We start from the raw sequence: 20,493 nt of genomic DNA on the forward strand, positions 1-20,493 counted from the left end.
GGGCCCTCATACCTTTGGGTATTTACAGACAGTCAGTTTGTTGTATCCCTGTCTCCTATTGTAAAGCACAACGAAATATGCTGCGCTATATAAGAATTTAATACAGATTCATGCAGCGGAAGGTTAGAGGGGGGGACTCTGCATTCTCAAGCGCTCAGGACAACGTCTGTTGCAACAACATTTCGGACAAAGAAAAAGTACTGAGATAAGTAGCACGGTTAAAGACGTGAATCTGTAGCAGCGATTTTTAGGTCTGTAAAGAATGTAAAATTAAAACAAGGGATATGAACATGGAATAGATCCAGTAGCGCTATTTCTCCTATAGCTTTATGACAACAAATACATCCGTAGACCTGAGAGACAACAATAAAGCAGAGAAATCATAAGTAAAACAAAGTTATCAGGAGGTGAAAGATAGAGAAGAACGCCGTCTTGCCACAATTCTGTTGCAGGACATAAGAAATCTGGAGATGCTGCATGATATTGTGTAACAATTCTTCTTTTCTTGTTTCAATATTAAAATAAAACCATTGTATAGTTTTGTCCCAAAGCACAATATTTCCACTGTGCATCCTGCACTCATACAACTGAATCCCAGACCATCAATCTTCCAGTCTTTATCCCACCGCCTGCAGCTCAGTATCAGCCTCACTCACTATGAATATTCTCCAGACTTGGGAGGCTCAGACGGCAGACAGAGAATGGGACGCCGGAGGGGGGTCAGTGTAAGGGTGCTGGGGAGGGGCACGTTCAGTTTTGCTAGATGGGGTTTAGGCATCAGCTTCAGAGCATTTTATTGCGGAACCTTGGAGTATGAAAATCATTAAACACATTACTTTACCGATAAGATAACAAAGTCGAGCTTCAGCCGCGACAAGCCGTAATGATACAGACAGAAGAGGGTGTCATGAAATCTCAAGGGTGGACAAAAAAGTTTGAACATGGGGCAAAGTGAAACAAATGGGCTTTGCAATGTGGACCTGGTGAACCCTGCAGTGGGTTCCGCCCTAGTTGGGTAGGGATCAAATTCTGCATTTACAGATGTTCCCAGGGGTAGGGGGGGGGGTCATAGGGCCGACTGTATGAAGATCAACCTACATTACAGCGATCAGTAAAGTCATATTTTAAGCCCAACCCATCTGAATTTGGCTTTTAATTTTTTTTTTAAATCGCAACTTTAAAGACCCCCTTCAAATATGCGATTTATCACATTTAACCCAGAATCATAATACAAACAGTTTATTACCCCTTGCAGTGCACCTACTTTGGAGTGCTGGCACACGGCTGTGCAACAGGCAAGAATGGCATCTCTACGGGTATTGGGTCAACAGTTGCTAGGTCGACAGCCAATTGGTCAACATATTGAAAAGGTTGGCATACCAATGGTCGACACAGGTAAAGGTCAACGTCCGTTTTTCTTGATTTTTTTTTTTAAACAAACTTACTTCCCGATCCCAGTGGGCATACAAGTACAAGGCTTAGGTCGACACATAGAATACGTCGACAATGGGAAGGTAGACATGCGGTTTCACGTTTTTATGCCCTAAATTTTGACGGAAGTCGACATGGACACCGTAACCACGTACCCTTGCATGGCCCGCTGCGCTCATCACACTATTATATTTTCCATCCACACCCTAGAGGATGGTAGGGTATGAAATACCGCCTGTCGACTCAAAAAAACATGAAAAACTCATGTCGACCTTTCCATTGTCAATCTAATGTTTGTGTTACCCTTCCAACCTTACAATGTTGACCTATTTCTTGCGTTGACCTAATTTACGTCGACCTTTACAATGTCGACTAGCGACCGTATCCCGTTCCCAGCCACCACACGTACACAGATAACGATTTAGGTCTACTTCCCTTATGTTGTCCCTAGCACTCTGCCATTCCGCTTACCAATGTTGACCTATTTCTTGCGTTGACCTAATTTACGTCGACCTTCACAATGTCGACTAGCGACCGTATCCCGTTCCCAGCCACCACACGTACACAGATAACGATTTAGGTCTACTTCCCTTATGTTATCCCTAGCACTCTGCCATTCCGCTTACCACATTTTATCCAGTGGAAGACACAAATATTTTACTAATCAGTATTAGTCAGACGTTGCTTGTCCGTGACCATCGACACAAACACCCACATTTATTTTTCATAATAATAATAATAATAATTCATCCTTTGTTATCTTTCCCCAGCTAAAGATGACCCCATTCACATAGAGTACATACCACACCGGGGCTCCTGGGGAGATCCTTTCATGAACAACATACAAGGGGCAGCGCTGATTAGTTTCTTCAGTCTCACAGAGATATCCTCCTTGGGAGTGCTGTTGGGGGCAGCTGGAAAGGAGGCGTTTGAAGCGTGGCGCTGGACTCGTTTGGTCAACTCAGGTGCATGGGCCCCGTCTAGCCTGTCAATCTTCTGAGAGTTCTAAAGACACAACACAGGACATGCTGAGCGGTCCGGGGCAATGAAAGCAGGCACATGAAATAGTCACAATGAGGAGAGGCAGGAGATCTCTAACTAACTTAGCACTGATTTCTGAAGCTTCGGCAGGTCCGCTGGGCACGGTGTGCAGCATATCCCTCACAGGACATCATGGAATAAATGTACTTTACTGTCAATTACAAGGTCTTGCTGCTCGAAGTAGTTGTGGAAGTGTAAATGTCATTATGCCAAATAAATCCTCACTTGATTGCAGTGAATGTATCACAATGGGCAGTTGTCAGTACTGGATAATGTCATTTCCTTATCTTCAGTTAATATGATCAGTAATAGCAACAGCAAGCTAAACATTAAGTCAATTTAAAGACACAAAGTCTCTTTATATTGCTGCAGATCTGTGTATCTAGCGTTAGGAGTTATTCTCCACAATACTTGTTATTATCAAACAGTGACGCTGCTCATACACTTTCGTGTTCGGATTCGATGCGACATCGAAGTGCGACGTACATTGCATCTGATCGCATCTTATGGTGTAAAAAAATGCCCACTTTCAGCAGCCGATGCCGCATGCCATCTTGCGATGGAACATTGCGGGCAGAGGGTGATGGAGTAGCATAATGCTATGAAGTAGCGTTAGCGGGAGGAACTAAAAATGTAAAACACTGAGCGGCCCTTTGATTAGCGGAGAGAGCTCAGCCAATCAGAGGCGTGCCGGGTGTTTTAAACAGTTTTTCAAATTCTGCCGCCAACGCTGATCCCCACCGCCCGCCAGCACTCCTTCACAGCACTAAAGTACACAGACAGACACCGCCAGTGGTCCCTACAGCCCCCACTCCCAGTGAACTAAATCGAATGATGTGGTATCTTTCCCCATAAAGGGCCAGATGTATTAAGCCTGGCGAAGAGATAAACTAGAGATAAAGTGAAAGGAGATAACGCATCAGCCAATCAGCTGTGTTTGAAATATGACAGTTGGGAGTTGATTGGCTGGTGCGTTATCTCCTTCCACTTTATCTCTTCGCCAGGCTTAATACATCTGCCCCAAAGAACGTTATGTGCAAGGTCATCATCATCATGCACCAGCCAATCAGCTCCAATATGTAAATTGACAGTGAGAAGCCGATTGGCTGGAGCATTATCACCTTGCACTTCTCTGAACTTCATACAATTTACCCCTCAGTGCAGGGAAGGTTCTACGGTTCTCCGCGATCTCAAGAAAACTGAATTTCGATCTACTTGGTCTAGGGCGAGTTGCCTGGAAAATCCACCAGACCAACCCCTCACTATAAAAGGGGTTTCTCATAGGAAGATACTGCAATAAACTAATTAAAAGTGATAAAATAGAATATGTTCCTTCATTTACACTCTACCCCTACACAGCAAAACTCCACCAGTCATATATACAGTATATTGTGCATACATGTGTGTCACACAGACTCAGGGTCACACTAAGATTTTAAAAGGAAAAAAAAGGTGTGTTTACCTCCCCTACTATTAATGTATCTGTCCATGTAATGCCAACCCCACACCCCTCAAACCTAGACCCTAAAGATGAGCGCCCATGGGTAATATACATATTTCATTGCAGCACTAAGTGGCCGGACAAAAACAAATATTAAAACCACAAACCTATAATGTCAGTATTTATAGGAAGTGTCCAGATGTGGTTTATACTCCGTAGAACGACTTATTTAGAGAAATTATTTGGTGTAGAATGATTTGCCGAATTCTATCTTTGATTAATTCTGACCAAGGACGTGGATGTGTGTGTGTGTGTGTGTGTGTGTGTGTGTGATATTAAAACCACAAACCTATAATGTCAGTATTTATAGGAAGTGTCCAGATGTGGTTTATACTCCGTAGAACGACTTATTTAGAGAAATTATTTGGTGTAGACTGATTTGCCTAATTCTATCTTTGATTAATTCTGACCAAGGACGTGGACGTGTGTGTGTGTGTGTGTGTGTGTGTGTGTGTGTGTGTGTGTGTGTGTGTGTGTGTTCTCTCCAAACTTTCACAGGTTTCCTTCCACATTCTGGTAAATCAGTTGGCAACTGACTACAATGTGTGTGCGCATTAAGACTCAGTAATGAATATTCTCTGTACATGGCTGTGTATTTGTTAGCACTATACAAGCAATAGGAACGTATTTCTTACTTTGCTTAATGAGATAGATTAAGAAAAATAATAAAAAAATAAATTAATAAATGATTTTTAAATGGACTAAAGAATTGCAAGTTTTATTTGTACCAACCGCCAAAATATGATAAACCATCTAGTCCTAATGGGGGAGTAACAAAGAGTTTAGTGCTTAGTGTTCAAACAGAAATGTCTACCAAAGGCTGATGAAGAGGTAATACACCAATGTGACCAATAGAGGGGGCTGTGTACCCACTGAAGGATGATCTTCTCCTTTCCAGACAGTCCCACTTCTAGCAGAAGCATTAACAATAGCGAGCATGTGATAATGAGGGAAATTACAGATTCTTTCCAGAAATATGCATGATTTCTTTTTTAGTTAAAGTGTAACATCTTAAAGATGGCTATAAAACAGACGTAATTGCATGCATTAAAAAATAATATTAATGATTAAAAATATATTTTATATCCATAATGTAGGCTTAAGGCCCCCTGAACCTGAAATACAACTTCACAATCATGTATGCTATAATCACAATGTGAACAAGTTTAGGGGCCAGATGTACTAAGCTTGAAAAGTGATAAAATGGAGAGTGATAAACCATCAGCCAATCAGCTCGTAACTGCCATGTCACAGGGTGTGTTTGAAAAATGACAGGTAGGATCTGATTGGCTGGTGGTTTATCACTCTCCATTTTATCACTTTTTGAAGCTTGATACATCTGGCCATGTGTGACATTAAATGTTGTTAGCCGCCTCTTTGCATGCTATTGTTCTCTGTTATCAGTTACTGTAGGCTCAGGAGGCATTGCTGAATAGGCTTTGTGCTGCCTTACATATATGTGATAATACTGAGCGTTAAGGTGGCCATACACACGCAGATTTATCTTCAGATCTGGCTGGTTGGAACAAAAACATGGTTATGGATGAGAGCAAATGACAGTTGACCATTTGCTTGGAAATGCTGGAAAACTAACAAACTGTCACTCATCCATAACCATGTTTTTGTTCCAACCAGCCAGATCTGAAGATAAATCTTACTAGTGTATGGGCACCTTTAGATTTGGCCGCCCCTATTGCAGTACCCACCCTCCGCTGATGGTCACAATCAGAATATGCTAAAGCGCGGGCACCTCCGTGCATTTCTTACCTTAAAGAACAAAAACGTTGGCACGGAGATGATTTCGTACTTTTCGGATACTTCAGGAATGGCTTCCGCTTCCAGCTACAAATAGTAAAAAAAAAAAGGATGGAAAAAAAATACAATGTTGAAGTGATTTTAGTTTCATGTCCCCTTTTTACGGCACGTGTTTAGGAAACCCTCGCAGGGATACTTAGGATGTTTAAAATGGAGTTCAATGCAAAAGTTTGCAAGTCATTTGCATTTAAATGAGGCTCGCCGGGCTGCCCTGTCATCCGGCGTGCTTGCACTATGACAAAACAGGTTCAAGGGTTCTTATTTTGTTGCACATTTCAAAAGACGCCCGGAGGCTGCGAATAAAAATTTTGGTGCACTAGTGACCTAGTAAATTTTCAATCATATGCAGCTACGACTATATTGGAATCCATAACTCACTGACCCCAGTTATGTCATGATTACAGTGCTTATTTTCTGCCCAGAGCAATTCTAGCTGTTTGCTCTATTGACTAATTTCGAGAGGCAGTACATCAAGGCTGACATTTTCAGTTCTCTGCAAATTATGAAGCAAAAAATAAAATAAGGGGGAGAAAGGAGAATTTTTTTTTTCTCAATACGCTATTGATGTCTAGTAAATTTTACACTTAACCCTTCGCGTGGCAGCTCCGGTGCCAAGCTCGTTTCTGGTTAGAGCAATGAGCGGTGTAATGCTAGCTGACTCTTAAAGGCGAATGACAGAGGCATTGTGGTTCCAGTGCAGGATAACCCAGACATTACTTTTACAGTATTAACCCTGTACAAAGATGCAGATTCTGGTTATGTCAACCTTTACACAAATCTGCTGGGTGTATGGCCATTAGTTCGACATGCATTGGGTCAACATGGCTAAGGTCTATAAAAGCACTAGGTTGACAATGGCATAGTCGTCAGAAGGGTGGCCAATCCCGGGATCAGCGGGATCCCGGGATTTGGCCCCCAAAACGCCGGGATTTCAATCCCGGGATTGGAGTTTCCAATCCCGGGATTTCGGGATTAGACTGCGCATGCGCAGTCTAATGCCGGGCAGCGTCTGAGCACTCAGACGCTGCCCGGCTTCTCCCTTACCCAGCACTGCGCAGCGTGACGAGGTCAGAGGTCACGCTGCATAGGGCACAGTCGCAAATCCCGCCTCAGCCGTCCGGCCGCCCACCCAGCCTTCCCGGCTCCCGGCCACCCAGCCATAGGAGACGGCGGTACTTATGTAGTATCTGGGCTGCCGATTTCTAAATCGGGTACATCGCATCGCATCGCATGCGACCATCGGATGCGATGCGATGCGATGCGATGACCCGATTTTTCCATAGGAATCAATGTTAAAATGGACTGAGTCCATTTTAACATGGAATTCAATGGGAAAAAGGGGTCCTTTTCATACCCCTACTATCCAAGTGGGCATGGAGTTGGATATAAACCTGTGGCGAGCGTAGCGAGCCACCGAGCCCGAAGCGTGGCGAGCGTAGCGAGCCCCGCGAGGGGACACAGAATACCGTCCCCTCGCGGGGCTCGCTTCGCTCGCCACGCTTCGGGCTCGGTGGCTCGCTGCGCTCGCCACAGGTTTATATCCAACTCCATGCCCACTTGGATAGTAGGGGTATGAAAAGGACCCCTTTTTCCCATTGAATTCCATGTTAAAATGGACTCAGTCCATTTTAACATTGATTCCTATGGAAAAATCGGGTCATCGCATCGCATCGCATCTGATTGTATGCCTTAACTTAAGGCATACAATCAAAAAATCGGCAGCCCAGATACTACATAAGTACCGAGACGGCCTACTAACCCGGCAAGCCAGCAGCCCTCCCACCCTCCCACCGAGCAACCCGGCTCCCGGACGCCCACTCCCCAAATGTAATATGCGGGTGGCCAGGTTTTTTTTTATTATTAGGGAAGCCAATCCCGGGATCCCAGGAAATCCGGGATTGAGCATTTTTCAATCCCGTATCCTGGGATAGAAAAAATGCCCCGGGATTGGCTTCCCTAGTTGACAGTGAAAAGGTCGACGTGTTTTTCACGTTTTGGTGTGGGTTTTTTTTAGCCGACAGGCGGCGTTTCATGCCCTACCCTCCACTAGGGCGTGGGGGGAGAATATAATAGTGTGCAGTGAGGTACTGTGCCCAAAGCATGGCGAGTGCAGCCAGCCATGCGAGTGGACGCGGTTCACTTGGACGTTGTCCATGTAGACATTGGGGGGGGACGTGAAAAACTCATGTCAACCTTTTGACTGTTGACCCTGCCTTTGTCGACCTATTTCATGTGCTGATCTAATGACCCATACCCGTCTGCTGCTCTTAAAATAACATGACCTAAAAATAAAAAAAAAGAAAGAAAAATGATACAGATTTTTTGTATTATAATCGTCTGATTCAAGCAGTGTTTTGTTTTTTAAATGGAATAAATTAATTACAAGACATTGAAATATTTCTCTGCAGTTTAATATGTCGGCACTTCCAGTAGGTAAATGACTACTTATGGGCAGGGATGTGTCAGCAACTCTAAGCAAATAGATCTTACCAGGGGACATAATCTGCGCACATATTAGATGAGATTTTAAACAATATGCACGATAACGACGAGTCCTAACATTTTCGTGCATATCGTCTAGTGTTGGCATGTCCGAACTGTGGCCCTCCAGCTGTTGTGAAACTACACATCCCAGCATGCTTTGCCATGGTTTTAGCATTCCCTAATAGCAAACTGCGGCAAGGCATGATGGGACTCGTAGTTTCACAACAGCTGGAGGGCCAGTTTGGACATGCCTGGTCTAGTGTATACGCACTATGGCCCTCATTCGGCATGGTAAGCAGATTCCCGAAAAATGGCTAGATGGGATTTTCAGTGATCTGCACGTGTGCGACCTCTTAAACTGCAGTTACTGTACATTGCAATAAATGTGACCGCAGTCTAGGGTTCCACAGTCTAGGGTGCCACGGAGCATTATCGGGGCATGATGCAGCATTATTGAGGAGCGGGAGTGGTGGCTGCATAACACCACGGAAAAAATGGCAGCTCCGCGACTGGCTTTGCATCTGGGCTGCACAGCCAGGTGCTACCCTTAATGTGCAAGCGCTTCCCACAATACCAAAGCTTTCACACAATTGTTAGTGTTCATTCTAGTACCCGCCATATTTGAAAACCCACGCAGTTCCTCTTCCCTGCCTGGGGTGTCGCTGTCTGCTGTATGTCTCTAGCACAGTGTGGTCTGTATATCAGCACTGATATGCAAAACAGACCTGTGCTAGAAACACCACAGCAGACAGCGACACCCCAGGCAGGGAAGAGGAACTGCATAGGTTTTAAAATATGGCGGGTGCTAGAATGAACACTAATAGTGATGCGACTGCAAAATACTGCGGTCGCATAGCGGGGAAAAACGCAGCGTACGGGGCGGCCACCTGCAAGCCGCCGATAGTTGGAGTTTTGGGAAGATTTGCAAAACTACAACTGAAGCTAAATGAGGGGCTATTTCGATAGCGATGCGCATTCACGCAGGCCGTTAGCAATGTCCTCTGGATCTTTTAACAGCAAAATGCCAGTGTGTGGTCACTAGCTGAGAGGATCGTTAAACGGATCAAATCACCGTCAGATCATTTCTGGCATAAGAAGAAGGACAGGGCCTCTGTACAGCTGCCACCTGCTACGGTAGGGGATACGGTTGCTAGGGCGACCGTATTAAGGTCCACATACATTAACCACTAAAGGTAAGCAGGACTTACGTCAAGACATGAAATAGGTCAACATGGCTAAGGTCGACAGGGTCCGAAGGTCGACAAGCATCGGTCCACGGTCAAAAGGCTGAAATGAGCGTTTCATTTATTTTTCAAACCGACATGTGCCGACAGGCGTATTTCCTACCCTACCACCCGCTAAGGCATGCAGGGAGAATATAATAGTGTGCAGAGTGCAGTGAGTCATGCAAGGGGACCCGGTTCACTTATACGGTATCAATGTCCACTTATAGTGAAATTCAGGACAAAAAAAAAGTGAAAAACTCATGTCAACCTTTTTACTGTCGACCTAATGCTTGTGTTGCGCCCTTCTGACCATGTCGACCTATTTCAAGTGTCAACCCCTAATGATGTATGTCAACCGTCATAGTGTCGGGTCTATGACCCATGCCCTTACAGTAGTGAAGGGGGGGGGGGGGGGGGGGTAATATAGAAATCTGTAACGGTTGACAGATGAGAGCGGCCGTGTGCTCCATCCTCCTTCTGAAAAACATTCATACACCTTGAGAAGAACCCAGTTCTAATTAACCCGGTAATAACCCACCTCTGCCTCCCTTGTTATGGCACCAGCAAGATTTGAATGCATTTCTTTTGTGTGTTACTGGTTTAAACATTTTGGGAACGTACTTACATTATTTCCAAAGTTAGGGGACAGGACAGAACTGGCATCCGTAACAAATGGGTTTCCTGCATTCACATCGGGGTGGTCGTGTCGGAAAAATCGTGTCGATCGCATCGCATGCGATTTGGTCGCATGCGATGCGATCGACCCGATTTTTTGATTGAATCAAATGTGAATAGGGTCCCTGGGATACGATTTTACATTGGATTCAATGTAAAATATTCCCTAGACCCCCAAATTTTTCAACGTAAACCCCACCCCACAGCGTGGCGAGCGCAGCGAGCCCGCGAGGGGCGGCGGTGCGCGTCCTCCGACCTTTTAATTCCCCTACTATCCACGTCGGCGTGGAGTTGAGAATATATAGTGTGGCGAGCGCAGCGAGCCACCGAGCCCGAAGCGTGGCGAGCCCCGCGAGGGGACGCATATAGCTTCACAGGTATACGCGCACCGCTGCCCCTCGCGGGCTCGCAGCGCTCGCCACGCTTCGGGTTGGCGTCTATCGTGGGGTGACGACGGGGGCTATAATGTGAAATGGGTCATATTGGCCCATTTCACATTTTTTACTATGTGAGATGGACTTAATCAAGTCCATCTCATCTTGTGCCATTATAATGGCACAAGACCGACGCGATGCTCACAATTTCAATGTTAAAAAATATTTTAACATTGAAGCCTATGGCAAAATCGGGGGCATCGCGTCGGGACCAATGTTAATGGTCCCGACCGACGCGATGCCCCCGATTTTTTACCTATGCCGGCAAAATGGACCTGATTTCAAAGGAAATCGGGTCCATCGTTGGGATCGTGTACCTTAACTTAAAGGTACACGATCCCAACGATTGTGGCCGTGCTAGGAAACAAGTACCAAATAAAATAAAAAAAACACCCCCTGTATAAAAAACAATTGAAGATTATGTAATGGATAAAAAAAGACATTTAAAAATAGTTTGCCCCTTAGTGCATCCCAGGCAGTTTTTGTACCCACAAAGACATACAAGGGAGGGGAGGGGAATCAGTTCAAAGCAGTATACCACCAAACATCATTACTTATATCAGCCATATAAGGTTCTGCCGACCTCTCAAGTTTTCCTGCTCATCTCTATGGGGGAAAACGTGTGATGTGGATAAATGCAATGTTCCCTTCCGCATTGGCACATCTCTTATTGAACGATAAATAAGGTGCTATTTTGTACTACAACATATTAACCATGGGCAGTACGGATGGTGTAATGGTTTAGCATTAGTGCCTCACAGCACTGAGGTCATGGGTTCCATTCCCACCATGGCCCTAACTGTGCGGAGTTTGTATATTCTCCCCGTGCTTGCATGAGTTTGCTCCGGGTACTCCGGTTTCCGCCCACAATCCAAAAATATACTGGTAGGTTAATTGGCTCCCAACAAAATTAACACTAGAATGTCTGTGTGCGTGTATATGTGGTAGGGAATATAGATTGTAAGCTCCACTGGGGCAGGTACTGATGTGAATGTCCAATAAGATTTAGCAAATCTTATGTGCAGCCCGTCCGACCTCGATCCAATGTGCACGGGACCACGCATCGGATCGGACGGGATGTCTACAAGTGCGATTTGGGCCGATTTCACGGCCCAATTCATCCGAATCGGGTGAAATTGTGCCAAAATCGCATAGTGTATGGGGGCCTTTACATTGCACTCTTGAGCAGATCTTATGCGCTTTTAAAGCATAAGATCGCTTGTTCGACTGCAATTATGACCTGCATATGACCGGTAGTATGTAGGTTGTTCTGATGTATGTGGGCCTGCCTTAACAGCAAAACACTGGCAGGACATGTTGAGATGTGTGGTTCCAAAACAGCTGGAGGGCCGCATTTTAAGAAATACAAATCTAGAACCCCAGCACATCAAAACGGCTGCTTCTGTGTTTTAAAAGTCACAATAGACTGCAGTGCACGCTCACGTTACACAAATAAAGAACGCTTTATGCTCATTTAGATAAGGGGAAGCCTGCATATAAAATTGAAAGTATTCTCAGAAAATAAAATGCTATTTGCATCTTGGAGGATGATTTCAGATGCTTCAAGCCACTTGGGTGCTTTTAAGCTGCACTATCTGGCCTTTAACTGTAATGAAGGGCTCGACAAAACCTGGGTGACATTGGCTTGCGAGCCACCTCTCAAAACTAGAGGTGGCTCGCAAGCCAATCGGAGCTTGCGATTTGGCAGCCATTCAGGAACGGCGGTGGTAGCTCCCGATAGGCTTAATAGCTGCCTCGTGTTTGAAATAGCCGTACCGTGGACCTGATCTGATACAGTCAGGTGAGTTTTCCACCGCTCTGCACGGCTGTTACGGAGGGGAAGGTAAGAAGAGGAGGGGTAATCGACCACGGCAGCAAGCATGCAACCCCTGGAGTAAAGCGAAAAACCCGTAGCAATAAGCATGTAGGTAAGCGGCACTTATGTGGCATAATATGTAATAAGCATTACAGCATGTGTTATTATATGTAATGGGCATTACGGTGTTTGGTATAATGTGTAATGGGCATTACGTGTGTGGTATATATATATATAATGGGCATTACAGTGTGTAGTATAATATGTAATAGGTATTACAGTGTGTGGCATAACATGCGATAGGCATTACAGTGCGTGGCATAACATGCGATAGGCATTACAGTGCGTGGCATAACGTGTAATGGGCATTATGTCATGCGGTATAATATGGAATGAGTGTTAGGGAATAGGGATTACAGTGTAAATTTTCGGCACGTACGGCCCCTATTAGTTTGTCTGGCTGCTACACTTTCATCCTGGCTCCTACACTTTAAAATAATTTGTCGAGCCCTGCTGTAATGCATTTCCATGGATTACTGCAGAACGTGCAGCCAATGAATGTTCCGTTAGGAAACCATTTCTATATCCAGGACAATTTGATGATTTACAGATCATTTACCCAACTACTGAGCACAGTGTGGAGCTATGTGGATGCTATCAATGAGGCCATACCTTCACAAATGTGACTTCAGGGTGGACCTTGGCCAGCTCAGCCATAACGTCATTCATTTGAGAACATTGAGGAGCCCATGGTGCCCAGAAATGCACAACAAGCAGAGATCTGAAAATGAAGACAACCATGGTTTAGAGGATGGTTCCACGTACCGCATTCAGGAGGTGGCTGAAGGAACTATTGCTCTTCTAAGAACATCTGTATAAAAAGGTCTTTCCACCTCAAGTTCCTGACTGGTGTAGAAATATATAAATACATACACACATTGCAGTCTACTGTACGTTATAGTGACATCATATATATTATAGCGTCACTATATCGCACAGTATGCTGACAATTATATACATCTATCGATCATCGCAGTTATTAATATGAATAAAAAGAAGCAGTCACCTATAAGTGTCAGTAGTAGTATCACCAGCACACCACATAATGGGGATTCATATGAAGCAGGGTAACATTCTCCGCACAGCAGTAACCTGACATTCCACTGTGGATGTGTGTGTAGTACAGTAGAACGCCATACGGTCACAGACAGCGTACCGTGCACTAGTATAACCCTGACATCATAGGGTCTTATTCATAGATGGACGTTAATTTGTATACCTAGCTAATGTGTAAAAATATTATATTACTGCCACTGACCTGGAAACATGGTATCAACCCTTTTATATCGCAAATGACGCGTCGCACCCGGGATTCGGACATGGGTCCGTCCCGGGAGTGATCAGGCATTTTGGAGGTGAAGCTCCCGCCCTCCTTGACGTCATCGGGAGGGTGGGACGTAGCATCACCGGGGCAGGAGAGGAGGCAGCACTTGGAGCGGTGCCTTCTCCCTATCGTGTGAACGGGGCCCGGGACGCTTGACCCGGGTTATCTGTTCAAACTGCCCAGTAACCCGGGTCCGACCCGGGTAAACCCTTCTTTCAGCCCGTCGGATTGCCAGGCTTGGGATTTCCATTCTAATAATAATTATTTCAGTTTATTTGCAATATACTGCTCAGTTTGGCCTCACTTGTGCGCACTGTAATCAGAAGTCTAAGTGACATTAAGGCTGCGTTTAGGACAAGTAACATTTGTGTGTGCTTATTATTGACATTTTATTTTGGGGGGAGAGAGGGCGTTACAAAATTTGCAAAATGCAATTAGAATTTTTCTGCTCTCTGCAAGTTACAATCCGTGCGATTCTGCTTTCCTGTCTAGGTCTTTGCTCTGGTCTCAGTGCCGACATACAGACCAGAATGTGCTAGACGCAGCAACAGCACTGAGAGTGACACCACAGACAGGAAAGTAGAACTGCACGGATGACAAGTGCAGAGTTAGAATGAACATTATACTGGTGTTCGAAAACTGAATGAAACCAACATGTGGCAACTACTGAAAACCCCGTGTAAATGGAAAAGCATTTCCTTTGAATTGTGATCATCAATGGTTTCCAACTATCGGTTTACTATGTCCATCACTAGAACAATAATAATCATCAGATCACATGTGTGACTTTGATTTTCATTGCAAAACTAAGGGAAACCTAATACTATGGAAGAAGCTGGCAGGAAATGATGGGATTAGTAGTCCCACACAGTTGGAATGCCCAGAGCCAGCTATGTGTATAGACAAATATCCTTTCTGTCAATGGCTTCAGTTGCACTAAATAGCACCAAACACTGTTTTAATGCGGCTGAGCGGCTTTCTCACTCAAAATGTGCATTTTATTTGTGTAGATAAAACTGGGAGCAGCAAAACTACATTGCTAGCTCACACTAACAAATTTGATCAATTACATTTGTACACCTGTGTGCGACAGTGTGAATTGGTGTAAAAACAGCTCACGTGAGCAACCAGTGTCGTTCCTCACATCCCTTATTGTGCTCCATTGGTAACTTTGGGTCTAATTCAGAGTTCATTGCAAAATCTTTCTCAAAACAGCAAAACCATATGCACTGCAGGTGGGGCAGATGTGACAAGTGCAGAGAGTTAAGTTATACACTATGCGATTTGGGTCCGACTTTACATGATTACGGCAGTTCGGGCCAAGAAATCGGGGTGAAATCGCCCCAAATACCATGTGTGCGACATCAAATCCGATTGGAGATCATACATGCTGCATGTAAGATCTTAAGGTCGGACCCCCTCCCTGCGGCAAGGGGATCACATGTGATCCTAGCACCCGGGAGTGTCTAAGGCAGCTGAAGGGGGATTGGATGTGACCTCTCCGGGGGGGGGGGGGGGGGGGGGTTGAGTCACATAGTCTATAGGCATCTTTAGATTAGGGTGCAGTTTATTTAAACAGAAATCTAAATTGCAGTGTAAAAATAAAGCAGTCAGTATTTACCCTGCACAGAAACAAAATACCTCACCCAAATCTAAAGGTGCCCACAGACGCTACAATAATCGAATGCGTTTTGTACTTTTTAAGCACAAAACGCATCTTATGTACAATTATTGGATGGTGTTTATGGGCTTGTGCGATGCGCGTTCCCGGGAGCCCGATATTGTATGTCTAAAAAAGTACGTGCTGCACATACTTTTTAGACTACATCTGAAATTTAACATTACAAACATGGGTTCATCACATCGCATCGCATGCATCCAAGTGCACATTGCATCGCAAGCTGGAAGAAAAATTGTATAGAACCATTGTACAGTCAAAAACGCATAGCACAGTACAATTGTAGCGTCTGTGGGCACCTTAATGGTGTCCATACACTAGTGCGCTTTGTGCCCTTTTCATCCCATTCTGGTGGATTGGGCAGATAAGTCAGTATGAAAAATGTCAAATTGCATGTGATTCAGCTCCGTATCCTATGCGATCCTGTCTTCCAAGAAGCTGCCGGGCAGTTTAAAGGAAATCTTATACGACTTTGAGAAGTCGCATAAGTGTATGGGGGCCTTAAATCTCTGCATGTTACATCTGCCCCACCTGCACTACAAATGGTTTTGCCAATTTGAGAAAGATTTTGCTTTTCTATCAACGCTTTATCAGACCCTTTGTACATGTGTAAAAAATTTCCGGGACTATTAATGTTGCATCTATCTGGCACACTGAGCGGCTTTTCGCTGCCTCCGTTATGCGAGTAGGATGTAAAATGTAAAGAAAATTTTTGTTTACTATTCCAGACTGCAGAGAAAACAGCACTGGGGGCCAGGAATGCAGAGAACATAGCATTGGGGGCCCCAGTACAAAATGCAGAGCACACCGCAAGGAATCCATGTTACAGACTGCAGAGCACACAGTCTGAATGAGCCCCAGACTGCAGAGCCCCAGTACAGAATGCAGAGCACAGCACTGGGGGCCCCAGTACAGAATGCAGAGGTTGGGATTCTCATTTCAGGCATGTCCAAACTGTGGCCCTCCAGCTGTAGTGAAACTACACCTCCCAACAGGTTTTGACATAGTTTTAGCATTCCCTAATAGCAAAACTGTGGCAATGCATGCTGGGATGTGTAGTTTCACAACAGCTGGAGGGCCATAGTTTGGACATGCCTGCATTACATACTGCAGCATTAGGGACCCCAGGCAGCACAGACTTGGATGCCCCGGCACAGACTGCAGAGCACACAGCATTAGGGGCCCCAGCACATACCAAAGAACACTCTCTGAGCAGAGCATCTATACGCCACGTGAGTGACGTCACTGCCCCCCTGCAGTGACAGGCTCCCCCCCGAAGGTCACCATCGCCGTGCTGTCGCCCCTGTAGGTGTTCACACACTACCTCTCACATCCTATCACCTACTTTGCGCTCTTCTGGAGCAATTCCTCAAAGTGCCGAACCGAAGCGGCTTCCACCACCGCTGCCGCCATGTTACCGCCGGGAAACAAGGAGCTGCCGAGCGCCGAGTAACTGATCAGAGACTGGGAGCGTGTGACCGGCGCTTCAAGTGACAGCCTCTTCCCAGACCATGCTGGCAGAGCGCCGAGCGCCTGATGGAGAGACTCTGACATGCGCAGTGCGAGAGTTAAAAAATATAACAATTTGAGAAGTTTAGACCATCATTATTTTACTAGATAATAAATACTATATTTCTGCATTGTCACTCATTTATACAGTTGAACTTGCATAAGTAAAATTGATTTAGGGCAAGCTGCAACTATTAGAACTTTGAGCTTGCGCCTTAAAACCAGTTTATACAGAAAATGCATGTGGCTTTGGCAGCGCTGGCGATGGAAGTGAATATAACGCCATCGATGGACACTTTGCTTATTGGTGCCCACTGTTTTATGATCAGGAGTACAGTATTCTCTAAAATACTCATAAATCAACTTACATAGCGTTACTAGTAAGCCTGCTCGAAGCAAATGCTTTGAAAGCTAGTAGATGTAGTTTCAATTGCTGCCAACGGATGGTAGTGTTTCAGAGACACATGGTAACAGGATTAAATAACAATCAGTCGTTTTTATTTAGCTTCATTTGTTAACCTGTCAGTGGTGTAGCCAGGTGCCACGGTGCCCGGAGCAAGGGCACGTTATGCCCCCCCCTGATTTTTAGTAGGCGGGGCTCTTGCGCAGCGAAAAGGGGGCGGGCCTAACATTATACCACACACCGTAACCGTTTCCTATTCCTTCATTTATAGATATTTATATATAATTTATAGATACAGTATATGCACCCCCCAAACACCAAACACACACACCATATATCCACACACACATACTGTATATGCACACCCCACACACACATACTGTATGTACACCCCCCCACACACACACAAATACTGTATATGCACCCCCCCAACCACACACACCATATATCCACACACATACTGTATATGCACACACCCCACACACACATACTGTATATGCACCCCCCTACACACACACACACACATACTGTATATGCACCCCCTACACACACACACTGTATATGCACCCCCCTACACACACACACCATATATCCACACACACATACTGTATATGCACACCCCCCACACACACATACTGTATATGCACCCCCCTACACACACACCATACATATGCTGGGTACACACCAAAACGATTTTGGCACAATCCCATCAATCTGGATCCAATTCAGACTGATTGGATGCAGATTGGATGCAGATTTGGTCAAAATCGTTTGGTTGGATCTGAATTGGATCCTAATCCAATCCTACCTGCCGCAGGTAGGATCTGTAAAAGATCCATTCATCTGAATACAGATCGTATGCAAATCGTATGCAAATCGTATGTAAATCGTATGCAAATCGTATGCAAATCGTACTATACGATTTGCATACGATTTGCATACGATTTGCATCCAATTCAAATCGTTTTGGTGTGTACCCAGCAATACACACACACACATACTGAATATGCACCCCCTACACACACACACACTGTATATGCACCCCCCTACACACACACACCATATATCCACACACACATACTGTATATGCACACACCCCACACCCACACATACTGTATTTCAGCCAACAGTATACAGCCCACAGATGTTTGCACATAACCTGGACTGTACATTGGAACTTATAAAGCAGTTGTTACTCACCCCAGCAGCCAGAGAAAGGCACTCAGATTATACAGGAATAGGTCATAAGCACTGAGGTGACAGGTTTGCCAGGAGGAAAAGAGGGGAGGGCACCAGGCATCAAGCGCCGCTCATCTCATAACAGGCGGGAAGAGAACGAATTTGGGGAGGGTAGGAGGGCAGAGGAAAGCAAAGAGGGGGGCAACTACTGTTCTGCACCAGCCCTGCTGCAGCAATCCGTCTGCAAACTTCTCCAGGACCAGGGTACAGACAGTGATGATTTACTTCCACTGTCCTGCATGCTTTGGGGAACCTGAAGAATCTCTAGTGAACACTGCAACGGAAATATAACTTTCTAGAGTCGCGCAAACTGTTTCTGTGGCGACAGCCGCACTAAAGTAGCTTTCAGCATTTCTCCACTGGAAGGCATTACTACCTGCTGAACCGTGGCGTTCTAACCCCTGAGCTGGCCACGGCGCCCCAGCGCCGATCCACTCATCCCTCAGCCACCACTACCCGCTGGCCTGGGAGTATTTTCTGGCTGGCTGCTGTAGTGCTGCTCCCGGCTAGCTGAAAACAGCTTCTGGTTTACAGCAACAGCAAGCCTGCCTGTCAGCCGGCCGAGGGATTGTCCTCTCGGGTCGGCCCGCCAAGGGATGTATCATGGGGGGTGGTGAAGGTAATTGCTGGGAGCCTGGGACACGGACAGCGGGTCTGCATACAGCGGCAGTAAATGCCGGAGTGGGGGTGCCTAGTGACGCCACTGCACTATGCACTCTGAGGCCGGGCACAGTAGGGAGCGGGGGAGCCGGTGGCAGGGTGCACGACTCTGGCGCCAGGTGATAATTCTGCGCCTGGAGCTCGTGCTCCACCGGCTCCACCCTAGCTACGCCTCTGTAACCTGTGGTGCACTATTTGCATGTACTTTGCCTCACCTCTGCCTCACATCTATGCTCAAATGTGACTGAGGCTGGTGTCACAGCCTTACAGAGGGTGCGTGGGTTCAGCAGCACCAATAGTGCCTGCTAAATAGAATTGGATGTGTGCATCACCTGATTGGTGTTGGTACACAAGTGCACTGCTGAGCATTCTACAAGTAATTAACTCTGGGAAGTGTTAAGGTGCCCATACACGTACCGATTGTACAGTACGTTTTGTGCTAAAATAGCATTGCTTTGCATCACATTGCATGCGATGTGCATGCGATGCGATCAAAACACAGTACAAAAAGTATGTGTAGCATATACTTTTTCTACTGTGCGATGGGATGCCTGCGGGAGCGATAGACCAATTAGCTTCTGTCCTTTTTTTAAAGACAACCTGTACCATATTGTCTACTTTGGGGGTAATTCAGACCTGATCGCTAGGCTGCATATATTCACTGCCTAGCAAACAGCTCGCATGCCCCCGCGCCCTTCAATGGTTACTCATCATCAAATTATTCTTTCCCTATTCGTGATGAAAAGTAAGCCTAGACTTACTCTTCATATGGACGCTTTCTCATGGGTGACTATGCGCACCCCCAGCATCGGTGATGGCGCCAAATTCCAACCTGTACGAAAAGGGCTGAATCTGACCCTTTATCTCTCTCCAATGCTTCGTACATGTGCCCCATACTGTACATCCGTTCAGCACTGGACAGCTCCCACACACCCAGCTGGTTCAGTCTACCCTGTCATCTTTCCAGCACACACAGAGCCTGATTCAGAGAACTGCGAGTAGATAGCCGCCGCCCACAGTGCAAAAGTGTACACCCGCTCCATGCTAATCTGTAAGTGTATTTTGGATGGATCACTATTCGCAAATCCTGCGAATACATTTGCAATTCACAAAACATCTAATGGTTTTCCCAGTCTGTGCAAATGTCAGTCAAACTCCGTCCGTATAGTATTTACGATCCATACCTGTGTAATAGCA

At 45.5% G+C, this 20,493-nt stretch overlaps 1 protein-coding gene across 1 annotated transcript in view; it reads right to left on the reverse strand.

Annotated features, from left to right (window-relative positions):
- GLRX3 (glutaredoxin 3) overlaps nucleotides 1–16,988 on the reverse strand; it is a 31,279-nt gene extending 14,291 nt beyond the window's left edge. The window contains exons 1-4 of the mRNA XM_083149470.1: nucleotides 16,831–16,988; nucleotides 13,096–13,204; nucleotides 5,741–5,815; nucleotides 2,235–2,436 (exon numbers count right to left, since the gene is read on the reverse strand). Coding sequence (XP_083005596.1) covers nucleotides 2,235–2,436; nucleotides 5,741–5,815; nucleotides 13,096–13,204; nucleotides 16,831–16,898 — 454 coding nt within the window. The 5' untranslated portion in view covers nucleotides 16,899–16,988. The remainder of the gene's footprint in view (nucleotides 1–2,234; nucleotides 2,437–5,740; nucleotides 5,816–13,095; nucleotides 13,205–16,830) is intronic.
- Nucleotides 16,989–20,493: the final 3,505 nt, after the last annotated feature.

The sequence above is a fragment of the Crinia signifera genome, chromosome 6 (assembly GCF_055691185.1).
Source record: "Crinia signifera chromosome 6, ASM5569118v1, whole genome shotgun sequence".
NCBI classification, from domain to species: domain Eukaryota; kingdom Metazoa; phylum Chordata; class Amphibia; order Anura; family Myobatrachidae; genus Crinia; species Crinia signifera.